The 22,429-nt window shown below is 45.6% G+C and overlaps 1 protein-coding gene across 1 annotated transcript in view; it reads left to right on the plus strand.

Moving 5' to 3' along the window:
* The window catches only part of LOC124606026 (homeobox protein B-H1-like), a 410,903-nt gene that overhangs the window by 296,195 nt on the left and 92,279 nt on the right, over positions 1–22,429 (plus strand). The window contains exon 3 of the mRNA XM_047137990.1: positions 7,611–7,839. Coding sequence (XP_046993946.1) covers positions 7,611–7,839 — 229 coding nt within the window. The remainder of the gene's footprint in view (positions 1–7,610; positions 7,840–22,429) is intronic.

Consider the following 22,429-nt stretch of genomic DNA (forward strand, 5'->3'; position numbering starts at 1 on the left):
CTATGTAGATGTAGGTGCTCGGACTTCTCTCGAAGTGAACATTCGCGGATCACGGGGAGGGGGGGGGGGGGGGGGGAGGGGGGCTGGTCACGAGACCCCTCATTCTTTATATCGTTGGATCCATGTAGAACACGTATTAAGTCTCATTAGATTCGGCAGTGAACTTTAATTTGTTTGTAGCCCAGATCTGCTTCATTCTCTATGGGTGGCCTACCTACGCTCATCAGTCCGAGAGGTACCGCGTCTTCTTTTTGGCTGCTGGTCCTGTTGTAGCCCATTCATCATGCGCTCTACAGAAATTTTTCCAAGCGGGGGCAAAATTCTGAAATAACCATTTTCTCGCGTAGGTCATACGGTGATTTACGAAACATGTTGTGCCCCGTGGCAAAAGTTGCAATACTTATTATACCTCTGACGACTGATAGTTATCTAATTTTTTAAAGAAATATTACTTTGATATCTTAGCGGTAAGAACACTGAATTGTATGTGTCAACTGCATGTTTTACCATCAAAGAATTTTTGCTCTACAGCGAAGTGTGCACTAATATTAAACTTCGTCGCAGATTAAAACTGTTTATTGGACACAGGAAGTTACTTTTTACATTTTTATGTTATTAATATGAATATGGATTCCACCTTTAGGATTCAATGGTACAAAATTTCATCCTCATAGATTTAATCCAGCACATCCAGTGAGTTATGAAATATAGCTTGAGACTGTTAACAAAAAAATTACTGCTAGCCTTATAATATGTTATGAAATGAAAACTAAAAATCTGAAAGAGAAAAAAATCAGAACGATTGAGAAAGTTCTGTTGAATGTCTGTAAAATAACCAACATTAATGCTCCACAAAGCAGAGGAACAAGTTATAAACTTTGGAAAAAAAAAGCTCATTAGCTTTGACGTCATCTTCAATACTTTCTTCTCTAACAAAACTCATCTAATCCGCTAATGGCTTCATTTTATCATTTTCAAGCTTCTTTTTTATTCTGAGTGGCACACAAATAATTGATCAATTTCTGTTCTGAAAACTACAGTTTTTGGTTAGGTGATGTAAAGTGTAGATTAGGGCCTGTAACCGACTGGATCAACGAGAGAAATCTTCGAAAATCACCCTCAGTTTGGCCAGTAAAATCGACTTTTAACAACCTAACACTGAACGAAGGCAATCCTCATCTCTCCAAGTTGTCACACTACTATGCAGTCAGGCCAACTGGACAGCACAATTCGTAGCTCTGTGACTACATTTAGAGCTCTGTTACACCTCATAGAGTTGAGAAGGTTCCATGTCCTGGAGAGGATATTTTTTTGAACTGCAAAACTGACACTTTTTGATTCTCTTCTATAGGACAAAATGGGATCTCCTGCTTCAACTGAAGCGTTCTGACTCACGGATTACGCAAAGCCTTATGAGTCATTCAGAATCTACTGCAACAGATCTGCAATGTAAAACTGAATGCCTTTTTTGTAAGCCATGAAGGGTCCTCTTTTTGCCCAGATAAACGATAAACTGCTATTAAAATTCCATTGTGCAACAGGGGATTGGGGAGTTTTTGACGAAGTTGGCGGCAGATGACGGACATGCATACTGCTGCAGTGGTTTTTTTTCTGGACTCCACGCTCCAGGGCATTGGATCGGATCTTTTCTGCAGCTCAAGAAGAGTTTTACGCGGAAGAGACACGAAAAAGATCAGTGACAGTAATTCAACACAGCCCTGTAAACCTTCGTATCCATTTAGATTACAGAATAGCGCCGAAAACGCCGCCGTACAAGGAATTGCCTTAATTTCTAATGAACAGCGTGAAAACCTAAAAATTAAGTCACTGTATTTAACGTCGTGCCAAGTAATATTAATCTGCAGTTAATAGCGCCGCAGACAGTTATTGTTAGAAATTCGAGAGACTTCAGCGGTGAATAACAGCCTGTACCCAGGTTCCAGGAGGGGGAGATGTAGCCCTCTCTCCTCCCCCCACCCCTCTATTTTAGCAGGCTCCTATACCGTCCATAGTTATGTTATTGTGGTGGAAGAAACCCTTGTCACAGACGTCTTTGGGTTTGATTTGGAGGAGGTGGAGGTCTTCTTTGGCATGGCGTTGTGGTTTTGGGTATGGATCATAAAAGTGGAAGATCTTCTTTGTCAAGTAGTTCCAGTCATTGGAGATGACAACAGAATCGCACACGTCTTTTGCGGATTGTGTCTGTGATTTTATCTGTCCTCTCGAAGTGTAGTCTACTCACGAAGGACGTAGCTTACAAAACCCTCGTTCGATCAATACTTGAGTATTACTCGTTAGTCTGGGATCAGTACCAGAGACGATTGATAGAAATACAACAGATCCAAAGAAGAGCATCACCTTTCATCTCAGGTTCATTCAGTAAGCACGAAAGTGTTATGGAGATGCTCATACAGCTTCAGTGGCAGACGCCACAAGAGGCGTTATGTATAACGGGATAGTTTACGGTTGAAATTCCGGGAGCGTACGTTCCTGGTAGAGTCAACGAATGTGATGCTTCCTCCAAGGTGTATCTCTTGAAAAGACAACGAAGTTAAAATTGGATTCGAGACTTACCAAAAACCGTTCTTGCCACGGACCATTCGCGAGTGAAACAGGAAAAGGGGTCGTCCGTTCCTCCGAGGCCTCTGTACCAGAATGTGTTCCTAGCGGGACTCTCTATAACTTCTACTTTACCCGTCTTCTTTCTTTTGTTTTCTGAAAATCAAACAGTTGTTAATTCAGTACCTGTCTTACATTTCATTTACTATAGTTTCAGAATTTTCATAACATGCTACAAACAAAAATACAGTCTTAAGATACATCTACATCTACATCTACATCTACATCCATACTCCGCAAGCCACCTGACGGTTGTTAAACGAACAACGACTCAATATGAGCCTTACGAGATGTTACATGTAAAATTTACAATCTGTTCTACAACGCGCGTAACAGATCGTAAAACTTCAGCAATAAATAAATAAATATGCAACGAACTGCCTGAAACTATCTTCTTATACTTGAAAAAATTGTCATCGTTTAATGCATTTGGCGACTGTCAAAATGCGCGCAACGACACAAGCCTGATCGCACAAACCGTATATACACTAAAAAACAATCTGTCCGAGGATGTTGGCAGGAATTTCTGAGCCAGTGCCGAAGACAGGGTCATGATGGAAGCAGTCGACCTAGTGAGACATCAGAACATAAGGACCGAGTAATTGTCGGAGATGCACTCAGCGTCCCGGAATCATCATCATAATCGATCCGACGTACAACTGGTGCTTCAGTGACCACGAGCTCACGGCGCCCTATGCGCCGACTACCATTGACCTCTGTACACCAACAAACCAATTTGCGGTGGTATCGGGCACATTCAGCCTAGAATCTCGTTGACTTGAGTAGAACTGTCTTCATAGTCGTGTCCCGCTTTGAACTGGGCCCCAACGACAAGTGAAGATGTGTCTGGAGATGCCCCAGACAGCGGTGGGGTGCCAACCTGACTATCGCCCGACAAGTAGGACTCTTTGAAAAGATAATGTACGCCCTCAGTCGGAGAAAGTTTCTACTGCTTGTCTTCGTACTTCCAAAATCTACCTCTGCCATCAAGGTCGCCTGTTTTTTAGAATAATGGGCAGGGTCTTCCAATCACCTCGGGATTTTGACGATCTAATACGCCAATTGTGCACATTTTGGCATGCTATTCCTCAGGGGGACATTCTAAACACTCTAACAATCAGTGCCAAACCGAATAACAGAATTGCTTACGTATGTGCTCAATTCGTGAAGTTCTTTCTCTTGAATTCAAATCATCCAATTTTCTGAAACTGCAATCATTTGTTTGTCTGTACATGAACGTCTATATTTGTTTCCTTAAGGGGTATGTGACTGGGTTAAATAGGCTCGAGACCAGTGGACTATTAAAAATTAAGTTACTACGAAACATTTAAATTAATAGAAGGGACGTAAGCTAACAGAGGAGTTTCGCGAAACATATATTTAGCATTACATTGAAAGTAGAACTTTTAAAATTTTAAAAATATTGTTCTGGAAATGAAACAACTCAACATTCTAAGACAAGTATGAAAAGTATGCCCTCGACAGTTAATAATAATCAACTATTTATTTTCATTTTACACATGTTCTACATACGCCGCAGTTTAAAGAACAAATGTAAATACTGTAAAAATCTTAGCACATGAGCATACAACCACAGAATAGGAAATGTCATCGTGCATAATTTACAATGAAGCTGTCGTTGTGACTGAAGGCCGAATTCACACGTTCGGCTATATTGCGTATTGATTTCTTTAGGGCAGTTCGAAATTAATTTATTTATTTATGTGTTATCTTCTTTTAGTTTGTTTACTGGCTACAAATGTAGACCAAATGCAGCACATGAGTTAGAATGAATACAGCGAATAATATTTTAATGCGATTTCAAATGTGTTAGCACAACTTAGTTTCCAGTTAAGCTAGCGAATCTAATACACTCCTGGAAATGGAAAAAAGAACACATTGACACCGGTGTGTCAGACCCACCATACTTGCTCCGGACACTGCGAGAGGGCTGTACAAGCAATGATCACACGTACGGCACAGCGGACACACCAGGAACCGCGGTGTTGGCCGTCGAATGGCGCTAGCTGCGCAGCATTTGTGCACCGCCGCCGTCAGTGTCAGCCAGTTTGCCGTGGCATACGGAGCTCCATCGCAGTCTTTAACACTGGTAGCATGCCGCGACAGCGTGGACGTGAACCGTATGTGCAGTTGACGGACTTTGAGCGAGGGCGTATAGTGGGCATGCGGGAGACCGGGTGGACGTACCGCCGAATTGCTCAACACGTGGGGCGTGAGGTCTCCATAGTACATCGATGTTGTCGCCAGTGGTCGGCGGAAGGTGCACGTGCCCGTCGACCTGGGACCGGACCGCAGCGACGCACGGATGCACGCCAAGACCGTAGGATCCTACGCAGTGCCGTAGGGGACCGCACCGCCACTTCCCAGCAAATTAGGGACACTGTTGCTCCTGGGGTATCGGTGAGGACCATTCGCAACCGTCTCCATGAAGCTGGGCTACGGTCCCACACACCGTTAGGCCGTCTTCCGCTCACGCCCCAACATCGTGCAGCCCGCCTCCAGTGGTGTCGCGACAGGCGTGAATGGAGGGACGAATGGAGACGTGTCGTCTTCAGCGATGAGAGTCGCTTCTGCCTTGGTGCCAATGATGGTCGTATGCGTGTTTGGCGCCGTGCAGGTGAGCGCCACAATCAGGACTGCATACGACCGAGGCACACAGGGCCAACACCCGGCATCATGGTGTGGGGAGCGATCTCCTACACTGGCCGTTCCCCACTGGTGATCGTCGAGGGGACACTGAATAGTGCACGGTACATCCAAACCGTCATCGAACCCATCGTTCTACCATTCCTAGACCGGCAAGGGAACTTGCTGTTCCAACAGGACAATGCACGTCCGCATGTATCCCGTGCCACCCAACGTGCTCTAGAAGGTGTAAGTCAACTACCCTGGCCAGCAAGATCTCCGGATCTGTCCCCCATTGAGTATGTTTGGGACTGGATGAAGCGTCGTCTCACGCGGTCTGCACGTCCAGCACGAACGCTGGTCCAACTGAGGCGCCAGGTGGAAATGGCATGGCAAGCCGTTCCACAGGACTACATCCAGCATCTCTACGATCGTCTCCATGGGAGAATAGCAGCCTGCATTGCTGCGAAAGGTGGATATACACTGTACTAGTGCCGACATTGTGCATGCTCTGTTGCCTGTGTCTATGTGCCTGTGGTTCTGTCAGTGTGATCATGTGATGTATCTGACCCCAGGAATGTGTCAATAAAGTTTCCCCTTCCTGGGACAATGAATTCACGGTGTTCTTATTTCAATTTCCAGGAGTGTAAAATCGACCACGCTACAGTAAACAGCGCGATATGATCATGTCACGTTCCTCTGTCGTTATCCGAAATGATTTATGTGTTGCAAGTTCCTTGGAAAGGTTAGCTTAACCTTCTAAGGGCCCTAGAACCTGTGAGCTAAACCATAAGCAGAATTCCGAATATAATAGTCTGTAACTTGTTTGCAAGAACTTTCTGCCAGAGATATACGAGGAACATTTATGAAACTGGTTGAGATGGAGTTGCTTTCAGTGACAGCAGCAATACCTGTGGGATTTTAAACCGACTGTCCTCGACAAGACGTGATACACATCTTCGGTCCCTGTCGGTTAACATCCTTTCACCATCACTGTTCTTACGCTGTCTTATATTGCTCCAAGTGTTACACCGTTCTTTATATATATGTTCGACTTTGGTACACCAACAAATCGGCAACTTCATGTACGGTATGGTAATGGAGATGTCGAAACATGATAGCTTCTTTCTGTCGCGTCTCGACGTCGACCTATTTTACAACCCTGATTACATAGTTGTATAAACGAATGGTGCATACACCACCACTTCAGTGCAATGACTTACGTCAGCCCCTAACTTCTGCATCATCTTCAGCACTCCAGAATGTCAAGCGCGCTCTTTTAAGGGCTGACAGTGAAGTGAGTTATCTTTCTAGGTGTCACAGCAAATGCCACTGAACGAGTTTACTTTTTAATCTATTCTATTTGAGGTTTGAACTTCGGAAATTACGACTCTCCTATTGAAACAAAGAAAAAAATTCACTGTTGGCAAAGTAGGATAAACGTATGCGAGGGGATATCAAAACATTTCGGGACTATTCGCGCATCGTAGTTCCGGTCGCTTTCGCCGAATGTCCTCACTCAGACGCTTTAAAACTTGGCAGTAGTGGCTGCTGTTGACAGTCACATCCCTGTGGACGAATTCGTGATGCATTGTGCCACGAATGTCGAACAAGACGATGAACATGCACTTGGCCTCGCTGCAGACCTGCTTAGCCTTTTGCGGTCGTGGAGATGACTGACGTCGACAGAAACGTATGTCTTGTATTATGTAGCAATTATCGTCTTATGTAAAGCTTATGTTTAAATGCAGAAAGCAGCTTCATAGTAACACCTTTCTACACAGTTCTATCACCTTTGCATATAACATCAGTAATAGTTTTATCGCGTAGTGTCCTTGGACTAAGTGCTGTTGTTTGGAACTTTGTTTCTGGAGGCTTCTTTTCGACATGACATGAAGGACGGGACATCAACGGCACGCTGAACCGTGTTCTTGGTAGACATCGACGCTGTGCTCCTTCTGCTTCTCGGTCAGCAGCCTAGGTACGAACACGCCGCGTGTTGGAATCACGCGTGAGTGTTGACTGCACTGTTCCGTACGATAAACGGACAATGGCAGCATTGTTGTTGACTGTTGTCCTACGATCCTCCTGCACAATGTTTCGACGTTCCCGGGTATTTTGCTCGTGGAAGGTCGTCCTGATCTCTCGTTGCCATCCAATGATGATCGTCCCTTCTCGAAGCACGCGTGCCATTCAGAACACCTCGCAGGACTCACTGCAGCATCCCCCTTCGCGTTTTACTGAGCTAGTCTCGAAACGTGTTGATACCCCTCCGTACATGTGTGATGCAAGCCGCAGTAGAGTAGGAAACAAACGCTGATAGCTCGCACCCGTGTGTGTTGCAGCGACGTTCCCGATCACGAGGCGGATCGGCCACCCGTACCAGAACCGGACGCCGCCCAAGCGCAAGAAGCCGCGCACTTCGTTCACGCGGCTGCAAATCGCCGAGCTGGAGAAGCGCTTCCACAAGCAGAAGTACCTGGCGTCCGCCGAGCGCGCCGCGCTCGCCAAGACGCTCAAGATGACGGACGCGCAGGTCAAGACCTGGTTCCAGAACCGCAGGACCAAGTGGAGGTGAGTCTCACGTCTGGCTCGGCCAGCACCCTACACCACTCGGGATAGTTCTACATCTCAATGTAACTCTAGAGTTTCATGAGGTGCCCACTTATATCGGGTGAGAAGGCTCCCCACGCAGCCCACATTTAACGGCTCCCTCCCAACCCAGGAACGTCGTGCACCTCAACTCATTTCCAGTATCTGACTATCTTCACCCACACACCTCCCATAAACTTAATCCCAACTCCGAAAACTCTGTAGGCTGTCCTAGTCTGTCAACACATTCCACCTTCCCTTCTTCTCCGAACACTCCATGTCCTTCCTTGTCGTAAATTCAGTCACCTTCCCTACCAGACCATGAACTCATCCCTGAGATCTACCCTTTATTCCAAATGTAACCTCCCCTACCTATTCCAGTCCACCATAAATGACAGCTCAAATACACTCTTTCCTTCTCCAGCAGGTATCCCAGTCATCTCTAGCACCTCTTTCCTTCCCACATAGAAATTCTACATAATATCTTCCCCATTTCTTTACTGTGTGACTACATCACTAAAAATTAGTATTCACAATTATCTCAAATTACGAACTAATATCCACGCCCCTCATGTAGTCTATTGATCTCTGCGTCATTATCACCAGGGGAAGCCCTCAGAGAACATTTTGGAACCAGATGGTAACTGCCCGCTTTTCAGCGCTGCAGTCACAACTTGGAGAAGTTAGTTTCTTGCACTTGGCTAGACAATCGGCAGACCTGCCGGTGTTGGTTGTTATTAAGTTAAAACCCGACGAGATCTTGCGTGGCAATTTGATGCAGGTAGCTTGGTCGATATACGCAGCATCTTAAGCTGTTCTGTCGCAGCATTAATTTACCATATATTTCTCCAGCAGTCAGTAGTATTAAAGCCGTTAGCAACTAACATCTTTGCAGTTTCCAAGGGTGGGTGACGAGAGCAAGGTCTTCGTTTACTGACGGTTGGAATGTCTGCGTGAACAGTGAGGTAAGGATTTTTCTGTAGTTTTTTGTTCTCCCGTATAAGTGTATATTCCGGCCATAGACTTGGAGGTGGTATGTGACTGAAAATGGACAGTCACAAACTAGGGTTAGGTATGATTGTATGAGTTATAAGACGCATGCTACGGCTGAGCTGTGTGTCACACATCTTGTGTGAGATTTATTCACTCAATCTGGGCATCAATGTTCCGTAACAGGGTAGACCAATCCCAGATCTGAAGTACGGAGAGTCGATGCAGAGGATCCTCATGATGTGCCAGAGTTTCTGGACAATGTTATATCGGGATCTGATTTCTTAACTGATGTTGTTGTAACTGGGCTTTCTGTCAAGCGCTTTCCCTAGATATTTCGATTTTCTGTTGCGTATAAGTACTCTATCTTCAAAATAGAACGTGAGCTCTTTGTTGGCCAACATGTTGTTTAGGCTCTACAAACAGTTAACAGGAGACCACATCATATCACCCTCACAATATAGAGAATATTACTTTCTAAATCGTTTTTACGAAAATTGTATAATTTTATTATGATACGACTAAACAGTGGCAATTTGGCGCTTAGAAGACTGGTAAAAAAGTAGAGAGATATGCTCCCTTCATTGTGATGCATATGTGGCCATTGATGCTTCTATCAAATGAAATGTGCTATTTTTTCATACATAGAACGTTTACCATTTAGTCGTAAAGGAAAAATCAAATTATGACGTACTCGATTTCTCTCTACATCTAATGATTTCAGCTTCTGTACGTATTGGATTTTACGAAGTGCTCGTTATGGGTCATTGTAAAGTATTCCACACAGTCCTTCATTGCGTTCCTCGAAGTGCGTAAACTACAGCTTGTGTGTTTGACTAGTGTTCGGCTTCGCGCACAGCTTCAACAATTTTTTGAGACTTCCTCTTCTAGCATGTGCCTCCAGATGCCCGTATCTTGAATACTTTTGATAAACTCTTTTAATAAAGGACTAAATATTAATCCAGTTCCATAACTATATGAATAACATGTCGTGCTTAGGAGAGCCGTTCAGAGCGTGGTAGTGAAAGACTAGTCTACAACTGCCATACTTCATTTCGCAAGAAATGTTTTTTAGCGACAGTTGCAGTTATATATGGGAATGGGTTAATAATTAGTATTCAAGGTTCCTCCGTTTTGCCATTTCTAAAGGACTTTTGTGTGAAAAATGCCTTGCTCTCATGAAACATTTCTTTTGCATCCCAGTCCTAGAGAACACTAGACCTAACGTATCCAGAAGCGGAAATCCACTTCTCGATGTTTTGTGTACAGCTACAAGCTTTCACTCACTGTCCTGACTAGTGCTTCTTCACCGGTATGAAGTGGTGGACCTGTTTATCATCCACAGTAACAGGTTGACGTACAAAACGGCTTACGCATGTATGGCAAAGAACACATTTATCCGCATCCACCCTTTCTTCTGATATTTCCATTTAATTCTTAAAGTAAGTATTATTATACTCACTTTGACCCCCTGCACAAGGTTAAGGAGTCTCTTCGCACCTATTATTTGCATAAGCTCTGTTACTGTCCGACTGCATTCAGAAAACAACAAAAGCCTGGCGGTCAGACACCACTTGCCGTCTCCACTTAACCAGCGACTGGTTTCGGTCAAGATCCGTGATCTCTGTGAAGAAAAACGCTAGAAAATAATTGAAAACAAGAGAATTCACTGTAACTCGCATGTAAACTCGTTAGTATCAACGGGAACCACGCAGTTCATTGCCATTTTCATCAATCTCGGATAGTTCGTTTTTCAACCAAATCCTCCTCCAGCCAGTTGTTAACTTTTCCTCAGTCCCTGAAATTCTCACACAAAGCTCAGTCAGTTCTCGAGTCGAGATCAGCTTCGAAAGGCTACTGAACATATGACCTTTCAGAATGAATTTTCGCTCTGCAGCGGAGTACGCACCAGGTTTTAAACTTACGCATACTCCACTGCAAAGTGAATGTTCAGTGTGGAAACAATCCCTAGGCTGCGACTAAGCCATTTATGCGCAACACCTTTTCTTTCAGAAGTGTTAGTCCAGCAGGGTACGCAGCAGAACTTCTGTGAAGTTTTGGCAAGTAGGAGACAGGTAGTGGCGGAAGTAAGGCTGTGAGCGCGGGTCGTGAGTAATGCGTGTATTCCTCAATCTGTAGAGCATTTGCCAGCAAAAGGCAAAGACTGCGTGTTCGAGTACCGGTTCGGCACACTATTGTAATCTGCCAGGAAGTTCCATTTGTCGCCTCCATTCGGTACTACCACTTGGTGGAAGTGTTTGCCGCTATTATTTGCACCTTAACGGCCAATGGAATGTGCGGAAGTTTAAGGCCTGAGCACACTACGCTGCTGAGTGGAAATTCATTCCGAAAATTCATATATTCAGCAGACTTTGTAACTGTTCTCGCCTCTAGAATTTGGTGAGTTTCTTATAGGAACTCCAGGGACTGAGGCAAAGCATATCTGGCACCACGATTCCACGCCCATTAACGTCATGGGAACCCTCTTACCTTTATATGTCTTTTCAGTCCTATTACAGCGATATTTTATTTCTTCGCGTTACAAAAGCTCCTCTCTTAGATCTTGAAAAATGATCATTAAAATGTCTCGAGTGGTTACACGGACAGTTTTGCATGCGAATACTCTATAGTATATTTTCGTGCCATTGTGTGGTGGGTATTTCTGTTTCTGTCTAGCCTCACAGAACTTCCTGTGATGTGGTGGTCCCACCTGCGAGTTCATGAACCACGTCAGATATGGTTTTAGTAGCATGTAAGGTCAAACTGTTGATGGTTATTTTATCTGAGAGGTGTGTTACCTGCAGGCTGTTAGGCGGGAGGCCCAACCATGTAGGCTGTCTTTCAGTCAAGCACTGTAAATTATGCTGGGTTAAATACCGCTTGTAATTTTCTATAACTCCCTGCCATTTTCGAGATCTGTTTTCATGTTACCATCTTCTCCGAAAGTTAGCTGAAAAATCTGAAAGTGATGCGCGTAAAAATACACTAAATAACCAAAGAAACTGGTACAACTGCCAAATATCGTGTAGGACCCCTGCGAGCACACATAATGCCGCAACACGACGTGGCATGGACTCGACTAATGTCTGAAGTAGTGCTGTAGGGAAGTGACACCGTGAATCCTGCAGAGCTGTCCATAAAACCGTAGGAGTACGAGGGGTTGGAGATCTCTTCTGACCAGCACGTTGCTAGGCATCCCAGATATGCTCAATAATGTTCATGTCTGGAGAGTTTGATGGCCAGTGTTTAAGCTCAGAAGAGTGTTCCTGAAGCCACTCTGTAGCAATTCTGGACGTGTGGGGTATCGCATTGTCCTGCTGGAATTTCCCAAGTCCGTCGCTATGCACAAGAATGGATGCAGGTGATCAGACAGGATTCTTAAGTACGTGGCACCTGTCAGAGTCGTATTTTGACGTATCATACGCCCCATATCACTCAAATTGCAGGCGCCCCACATCGTTACAGAGCCTCCGCCAGCTCGAACAGTCCCCTCTTGACATGCAGGGTCCATGGATTCATGAGTTTGTCTCCATACCCGTACACGTCTATAAGCTCGACACAATTTGAACGAGACTCGTCCGACAAGGTAACGTGTTTCCAGTCATCAACAGTCCAGAGTCAGTGTCCACAGGCCCAGGCAAGGCGGAAAACCATGTGTCGTGCAGTCATCAAGCATACACGAGTGGGCCCTTGGCTCCGAAAGCCCATACCGCTTATGTTACATTAAATGGTTCACACGCTGACACTTGTTGATGATCTGGCATTGAAATCTGCAACAATTTGCAGAAGGGTTGAGCTTCTGTCATGCTGAACGATTGTCTTCAGTCATCGTTGGTCCTGTCCTTGCAGGATATTTTTCCCGTTGCAGTGACGTCGGAGATTTGATGTCTTAGCGGATGCCTGATATTCAAAGTACACTCGTGAAACGATCGTACGGGAAAATCTAAACTTCATCGCTACGTCGGAGATGCTGTGTCCCATCGCTCGTGCGTGGACTATAACACCACGTTCAAACTCACTTAAATCTCGATAACCTGCCATTGTAGCAGTAATAACTGACCTAACAACTGCGCCAGACACTTGTCTTATATAGGTATTGACGGCAGCAGCGCCGTATTCTGCCTGTTTAAATATCCCTGTATTTGAACGCGCATGCCTATACCAGTTTCTTTGGCACTTCACAGTAAAGTAAATGTAAATGTCGTGTGCTAGTCTTTCGATATAACGCCACTACCACTTCGGCGACTTGCGCGTCGATGGGGATGACATGATGATTGGGACAACACAACACCCAGTCCCTGAGCGGAGAAAATCTCCGACAAAGCCGGGAATCGAACCCGGGCCCTTAGGATTGACATTCTGTCCCGCTCACCACTTTTTTTTTTTTCCTCGTTGTTGATAGTTGTGTTTGCGGACGTCACATTACATCCGTTCAAGTTCATTTATTGGTACTTCCACTCAGTTTTATTTATTGCAAAGGTCAACCAGCTCCCTGACCGAACACGCTGAGCTACAGTGCTGGCGTTCGCTCAGCTACCAGGGACGGACGGCACTTCAGTGTATAAACCGTTTTAGTGAAATGTTCTTTGGAGGGAGTGGTCATGATCCACATTATTACCACCTCCTCCTACTTGGTCCACGCCCTAAGACACCCCCCCCCCTACCCCTACCCGCCCCGTCCCCTGTTGCCCCTTGCCACCTCTCGGTTGGTAAGCGGTTGACAGTGCTGTTATCCGAGTCACGGATGCACGAAGACTCCTAAACAGCATCCGTTATGTTTTTGAACTGCGGGAGAGACCTTAGTATGCTGCCACGAAAGACTGTAACGATGGCCAGAAGTCAAAGCTCGCTCGGCGCCTGGGAAGGCGTGGTGGGAACAGGGCAGAACAGAGCGGCGCGCCTTGTCTTTTAATTAGCGCCGGCGAGATGGCGGTTCCGTGTCGGCGGGTGGGCGCGGGGCCTGGAATGCGGCGCCGCTCGCCTCCGGCAGAACGCTGCCTCCTGGAGTCCAGGCGTCTGTCTCCAGGCGCTGACGCGTGTCACGCGGCTGCTGCGGCGAAACACCGGCGTAAATACCGCTCTCCGGCAGGAAACTATCCCACACTGGCTGTTCTAGACGCAGCCCGCTATTCGCTGAGCGATCAAAGTCGTGGGACTCAGCTATGCCTCCGACCAGTTCTCGACAATTTTCTTCAATCCTGGAAAAGCCCAGGCAACAATGATAGGAAAAGCCACACATTCCCTCCCAGAGACCTGTACCTGAGAATCCACAACCGTCTAATCCACCTGTCTACAAAACCACATCATTTTCTATTAACACTCGATCAAAACCTAGGCTGAAACACTCACCTAATAACCATTCATAAGAAAGCCTACAATAAACTAAAACATTAGAACTATTGACTGGCCTAAGATGGCGATAACATTCCACGGCCATTATCCATACATACAGGGTGATTCATGTGGCCCAACCTATGGGTTTTACGCAGCCTGCAATGCCTCCAAATACCACGGGCAAGATTCTTATATTCTGTCCCTCAATAAGTGCAAAATATTAGCCCTACAGAGAACATGAAAAGGACTTTTTCATAGGAAATTTAGTGTTGTTAAATTCTACAATGAGATATATTTTCTCTAGAGACTGCAGTTTTCGAATTATTAAAAAAACGCAAAATAATGACCTTGAAACGCGTTTTTCCTCAATAACTCGAAAACTGTGACCTCCATCGAAAACGTATCTCACTACAACAATTAACAGCATTGCATTTCCTACAAAAAGATCCTGTTCATTTTTTCTGTAGGTCTAATAATTTTCACATAGCGAGCGAGAGAATACAAAAATCTCGCACGCAGTTTTTGAAGGTGTTGTGGGTTGCATAAAACCCATAGGTTGGAGCAGCTGGATCACCCTGTATAAAACCCTCATCTGTCTTAAGCTCACCTATGCAAATTTAGCATGGACACCCCCTCCTCCCAAGTTTCATCGCTCTCTAACAACGGCATGCAATACTCCTCTTTTTCAGTATCCAACTACCTCCACCCACTTGTGTTCTAGCCGGCCGCGGTGGTCTAGCGGTTCTAGGCGCGCAGTCCGGAACCGCGCGACTGCTACGGTCGCAGGTTCGAATCCTGCCTAGGGCATGAATGTGTGTGATGTCCTTCGGTGAGTTAGTTTTAAGTAGTTCTAAGTTCTAGGGGACTGATAACCACAGTAGTTAAGTCCCACAGTGCTCAGAGCCATTTGAACCATTTGAACTTGTGTTCTAAACCAGGTCATAATGCTGCCATACCTCCTCAAATACCTAGAACATCTTCAGTTTACCTATAAATCTCATAAACTTGAGTCAGAACAGCCTGTGATCTCCTTCACCCGTGAGAGCCCGACCTATTGCCACTCCTCTATCAATACGTCCCAATTTCCCTCATCTGCGAACATTCACTGTCCTTTCAGAGTGTAATTTTCATCACCTTCCCCTCCCTAACCGTGAACTCATCCCAGAAATCTTCTCCTGCTTCCACCCATAACCTATCCTGCCCATCCTAAATGAACTGTTCCTTCGGACAGCGGCGCTGATCGCATCGCCTGTGATCAGGTGCCACTCACGTACACTGCACATGCCGAGCACGTCATCTTCTTTGTATATAGAAACAAATACACTTACACGTACATAAGCATCTAATTTCTTTGTGTGCACGTCCGTGTCTTGGCCAAATTGCCCAAGAATTAATACAAGTTAGGTCCCATAGGCCGGTTCTTACCGATGTTTTCGAGAGGTATTCCTTGGTTGTAAGGCAAATACCAGAAATGGATTTCCTCTCACAAAATATTCTCTCATCTGCGACGCCCATATGCCCCAGTACCTGGTGCCGCGCGGGGTAGCCGCGCGGTCTGGGGCGCCTTGTCACGGTCCGCGCGGCTCCCTCCGTAGGAGGTTCGAGTCCTCCTTCGGGCATGTGTGTGTTGGCCTTAGCGTAAGTTAGTTGAAGTTAGACTGAATAGTGTGTAAGCTCAGGAACTGATGACCTCAGCAGTTTGGTCCCGTAAGATCTTACCACAAACTTCCAGATTTTTCCCAGTACCATCTCGCCTAGTGTTTGTTTGAAAAGACCTTGACTTACAACGAATCAGTACTGGGGACAACCCGTTTTGCCTTTAGGAGTAGAGAACGAAATGTATTAATGGAAAACAAACTGTCACTTTCCTCTGTGTGGTCCAACAGGTACGCTGGCGACCTTCTACAGCGCACCGCGAGCTCTACCTCCGGCAATACTGAGCGAGTTGGAGCACTGTAGAACACTTAACTCGTATGTCATTCCGGACACCTATATTTGTTTGTGTTTTCAATGGAATCGCTTAAGGCGGATATAAAGATGTTTCTCTTGGAAGAGGACAGCCAGTTTCGTTTCCCATCCTTTCCCGAATTGGATCATCATCATTTTTAATGGAGGAACTGTACTAGAAATCAAAGGAGTGAAGCTCATATTTCTTGGAAGGAGTCAGAATAATTACTGTTACACAATGTATGTCGTTACTAGCCTGAAGCTATTCATGGAGGCTCCACTAGCATTTGGTATCATTAGAAATTTGCTATGAAATTAAGCCAGAGCTATAGATGACAAACGCTTTTTGCAGAAACTATCATGAGAACCTCAAAGTTAACAAACGCGATGTAGTGCATATAAAGAGACAAAAGGTCTCGATATTTATTGTTAGATACCAGTCCCCGGAAAGAAGGAACGTGCCGTCGACTCCAATTGTCAGATATGCAGCGAAAGCTCCAATTCGGGCAAAGACGAGAGAAGGAAATCAAATGTGGATGAGATCTTCACGGCTTTCTCGCCGTATAAGATCGCAGCGTGAGCGCCATGTTCCGCAAAGGTACTCTACCCTTCCACTTTGTAGCGAAATACTCGTGCTTTTTTTCATATTTTTGTTCTCGTTGTTGGAAGTCGCATCACTTCCGTGTGCTATACTTCCTAGGTGGCACGGTAAGTGATTTAATTCTCTTTTATTAGTTTCTTAAGGTGGGCTTTGGAGGCCACGGAGTCCGCAAGTCGTTGCTTATTGAATCGTGTATATTTTCTGCATTTGTAGTAAGTCATGTTGTTATACCAGCAGCAAGATATTTTGTATCTTTGCCAAAGTCGATCGCTCCGACGTCGTGAAAATGTTTTATTGAAACTTCCTGGCAGATTAAAACTGTGTGCAGGACCGAGACTCGAACTCGGGACTTTTGCCTTTCGCTGGCAGAAGTAAAGCTGTGAGGACACGGCGTGAGTCGTGCTCGGGTAGCTCAGTTGGTAGAGCACTTTCCCGCGAAAGGCAAAGGTCCCGAGTTCGAGTCTCGGTCCGGCACACAGTTTTGATCTGCCAGGAAGTTTCATATCAGCGCACACACCGCTGTAGAGTGAAAATCTCATTCATGTTTGATTGAGTTTCTAAGTTGATATAATCTTTTGTCTATTGTGATGGTTATCTTCTAAATATCCGCTCTATAGTTTCTACGTTGGTTTCTGTATATAAACCTATTATTCTAGTGTATCTGGATTCTCCCAGGAGCCAGCTGAGACACTTGTTCTGTACGGCTTGCATGTTTCTTCTTTACGTGTCTCTGGCCAGATCCCAAGAGGTGCTACCATTTTTGATTGGGGAGTAGCACGGTATAATCGTCCTTTAACCCTGGAAAGAAGCTCAGTTGTTTTGCCGTCCCTGAAGCCTGTTGCTGGAGGTCTTGTACGTGGTTATGAAGTAAGAGCTGTCTATCCACAGTTAATCGCAAATATTTGACTTTCGGGTTCCATGGTATCTTTGTCCTCAGATATTTGTTTGGTCTAATTTAGGGCGTTTTCTCTTAGAATGTAGAGCTTTTTTCTTTTGAGGGTTACCAGTATGTCAAAATCCGCTTCCTTATGTAAATATCGGCGGCGGGCATTAAAATCTCGCAATGGCTGCTGCACTACAGTTTAGCAGCAGCCCTGCCGATTGTTTCCGCTGCTGGTGGTATCTCGAGTCGATTGTACGCCGCTTCTACACGCCAAACGTTTTGTATCCCGCCTGGATAGGCGGCACGTGGATCTGCTCCTGTGAACTGCTTCTGCAAAATAGGCCGAGAGTGAAGGTCGTGAGTAGGAGCAAAAAAAGGTGAAGTACTTCGGTACTGCAAGGTAAAAGCACCTTTACTGGTGTATAAACAGATACAAACACATTACTTAACGTTTGGTACAGATGAGCACGTAGGTGCGAAGCCGTTCATGTATCGAAGCTAACAGTTACTAGAAGTTACAAAGGCAAAGTCTATAATGGCTAGCCCCCTACCAGTAGAAGCTAAGTTGCTAGGTCGTCTGCTCTTGATCAAATGAGCTGAATCTCTCCACAGCGTCGGCTAGAGGGCGCTGTGGTCGGCGTTGTTCGTCCGCTCTCGTAGTGCCAACCTACGAGAGCGCACCTACGTTGTGGTATCGAAACTATCGATACCACAAAACGAACTGCTGCCTCTCCCGGCTTATGGCTAGAAATGCTGGTTGTTCAACTGGGTTAAGGGCGAAACCCTTACCTCGGCTGGCGAGATTCGTCGGCGGTACTATCTCGATTGCCTCCTTAATAACGCTGTCAGAGAAACCATGAGCTGAGCAGATGACAGTCGTCTTTTGAAAATCGAATATACGCTTTTCCGTTAATTTACCCTTCGCCAGTGCAGACTTATTTTACTGCCACGGTCCTTCGTTGTGTATTATTTGGTGCAACATAGGGGATTTGTCCGGTGAAAGATTTTCTACATTCGCACGCAATGTGCCAGACTCCAGGAGTACGATGTCCAAGGTTATCTCTCATGCTGCCCAGAGTATTCATTATTTTTGCAGGCGGTCAAAACATGGGTTCGATACCTTTTTTAGACAGATGTCGGTAGGTTCTTGGGGAAGCTGCACCATCTTACGTCAGGAACGCAACCTTCTGATCTCTTTCACTGTTTTCTCCTTCTTTGCTCCTTCCTCTGCGCATATGTGCCCCCAGCACCTTCTTCATTTCTTCACTTAGTCAGCCGTTGGAAGCAAAAATCTCTTTTACGCGGTCCAACCCTGTCAGTAAGTTGCCATTATCACATATGGTCCTCACTCTGTTCACCAGTGTCTTCAGACAGGAGTACCGTTGCCTTGAATGGTGGCAGCTAGTCGCTGAGAGATATGGGTCCGTGTGAGTTGATTTCCTGTATACGAGATGCGTGAGAAAAGAAATCAGACTGATTTTTTATATACAACAGCTTTTTCTTTCAAATAACAATATTGTCCCCTTAAAATAGTTGCATTCGGCAGTTACGCACAGGGGGAGTCACTGTTCCCAGTCATGGTAGCAGCGCTGAACGGCTTCAGCTGGTAGGTCCCTTAAAATATCAATTACATTCTTTTGAATGTTCTCAAGAGTCCCAAAATGACGATCTTTTAACATATTTTTCGATTTCGAGAAAAGAGAAAAGTCTCAGATGAGATGAACAAGAGGCTGGCTGTGGAACAACAGAAATGCCGTTTGAGGTCAAAACACCTGCGATGGAATTGGTCGAGTGACATGGGGCATTTGTCATTATGCAGCTTCCACTTGTCTGCAATGTCCAGCCTCACTCGATTCACCCCTTTCCTGAGCCTTTCAAGGACATCTTTGTACAAGACTTGACAATTTCTCCTGGTAAAACAAATTCTTTATTTACAATACCCATACTCTCAAAGAAGCAAAATGGATTTGTTTTGATGAATCATTTGCTCATTTGGGCTTCTATCAGTCGATGAAATGTCTGAGTATGCCGTTCCTCACTTTTCTGCGCTAAGGATCGTATTAAAAAATTCCGGATTCATCACTTGCGATCAAAAGACTGAAGCATTCGTAGTCGTTGACAGTCCTCTCAAGAAGATCAACACACACGGTTCTTCGATTGTCCTTCTCTTCAATTGTGAGGTATTTCGGCACCATTTTGTCACAAACGTTTGACAGGTGCAAAACTTCGGTCAACATTTGATGTACGGCGAAACTGTTAAAGTTGAAAGGTCATCCATCATCCTTATTGTTAAACGTCGTTCTGATCTCTCAAGAGCGCGCACAGTTTCGACGTTTTTGTCTGTTTATCAAGTTGGAAGTCTCCCTGAGAGAGGTTCATCTTTAACGTGTTCTCAGCCTTCCAGAAGCGATTTGTACCGGCTAAAAACTTGTGATTTTGATAAGCAATGTTCCCCATAGGCCCGTTTCAACTTTTCAGAGGTCACATTCGTGGACTCCTCAAGTTTAATATAAAACTCGAATGCAAAAAGTTATTCCAAATTCCGATGATCCATTTTCGTAAAACACAAATTCACTGAAGGCGCTCTCAAAAATCACGTGATGGCTGTACGGAGATAAAACTCGGACTGGGCATCTACAAGCGATGAACACTCCGGTCAATACAAGCAGACCAACACTGTGGTGGGAGATCGCTAACAATGTTGTCAGTCACTTTCGTCACACACCTCTTACTTCATGCCCCAGAATGCCACCAATGCCAACAATGCTGTCATTTGTACTCAGGTGATTCATGTGGAAAGCTTTCCGACGTCATTATGGCCGCAAGACTGGAATTAAAAGACTCTGAACTCGGAATGGTAGTTTGAGCTAGACGCATGGGACATCACATTTCGCAAATCGTTAGAGAATTGTATATTCCCAGATTCACAGTACCAAGAGTGTTCTGAAAATTGCCAAATTTCACGGTTTACCTCTCACCACGGACAAGGAGGTGGCCGACGGCCTTTATTTAACCACCGAGAGCAGCGGCATTTGCGTAGAGTTGTCGGTACTAACAGACAAAGAGCACTAGGTGAAATACTCGAGGAAATCAATATGGGACGTACGACGAACGTAGCTGTTAAGACAGTGCGGCGAAATTTGGCGTTACCGGGCTATGGCAGCGGACGACCGACTCAATTGCCTTTGCCAACAGTACAATATGGCCTGCAGCGCCTCTCCTGGGCTCGTGACCATACTGGTTGGACCCTAGACGAGTGGAAAGCTGTGACCTAGTCAGACGAGTGCCGATTTTATGTGGTAAGAGCTGGTAGTAGGGCTCGAGTCTGGTGCAGATCCCATGAAGGATTGGTCAACAAGGCACTGTGCAAGCTGGTGGTGCCTGCATAACTGTGTTGCTGTGTTCACATGGTATGGGCAGAGTCCTCTTGTCCAACTGAACCAGTCATTGATTGTAAATTGTTATGTTATGTTGTATTGTATGTGAACCGGGGAGCTAGAAACAACGGAGAGCCTCCGTCCCCGCCAGAGCCGCAGTGGTCCACAACCCCACGACGACTACCGCAGTCCACTGCACCCCTCCGCCGCCCCACACCAAACCCAGGGTTATTATGCGATTCGGCCCCCGATGGACACCCCCGGGAACGTCTCACACCAGACGAGTGTATCCCTATGTTTGCGTGGTAGAGTAATGGTGGTGTACGCGTACGTGGAGAACTTGTTCACGCAGCAATCGCCGACATAGTGTAGCTGAGGCGGAATAAGGGGAACCAGTCCGTATTCGCCGAGGCAGATGGAAAACTGCCTAAAAACCATCCACAGACTGGCCGGCTCACGGGATCTCGACACAAGTCCGCCGGGCGGATTCATGCCGAGGACCAGGCGCTCCTTCCCACTCTGGAAAGCCGTGCGTTAGACCGTTCGGCTAACCGGGCGTAGGTTATGGTATGTTATCTGGAGACCATTTGCAGCCATTCATGGACTTTACGTTCCCAAACGACGATGGAATTTTTATGGATAACAATGAGCCATGTCACTATGCCACAATCGTTCGAAATTGGTTTGGAGAACATTGTGGACAATTCGTGCAAGTGATTTGGTAACCATGATCGCTCGAGATGAATGCCATCGAACATTTATGGAACATATTCGAGAGGTCAGTTCGTGCAAAAAATCCTGCACCGGCTGTTACGGACGGCTATAACGGCAGCATGGCTCAGTATTTCTGCAGGGGAGTTCCAACGACTTGTTGAGTCCATGCCACGTAGAGTTGCTGCACTGCGGCGGGAAAAAGGAGGTCGAACAAGATATTATAAGGTATCCCATGACTTTTATCACCTCAGTATGTATTTTAAAATACACTACTGGCCTTTAAAATTGCTACACAACGAAGATGACGTGCTACAGACGCGAATTCTAACCAACTGGAAGAAGATACTGTGATATGCAAATGATTAGCTTTTCAGAGCATTCGCACAACGTCGGCGCCGGTGGCGACACATACAACGTGCTGACATGAGGAAAGTTTCCAACTGATTTCTCATACACAAACAGCAGCTGACCGGCGTTGCCTGGTGAAACGCTGTATGATGCCTTGTGTAAGGAGGAGAAATGCGTACCATCACGTTTCCGACTTTGATAAAGGTCGGATTGTAGCCTATCGCGATTGCGGTTTATCGTATCGCGACATTGCTGCTCGCGTTGGTCGAGATCCAATGACTGTTAGCAGAATATGGAATCGGTGGGTTCAGAAGGGTAATACGGAACACCATGCTGGATCCCAACGGCCTCGTACACTAGAAGTCGACATGACAGGCA

The sequence above is a fragment of the Schistocerca americana genome, chromosome 3 (genome assembly GCF_021461395.2).
Source record: "Schistocerca americana isolate TAMUIC-IGC-003095 chromosome 3, iqSchAmer2.1, whole genome shotgun sequence".
NCBI classification, from domain to species: Eukaryota; Metazoa; Arthropoda; class Insecta; order Orthoptera; family Acrididae; genus Schistocerca; species Schistocerca americana.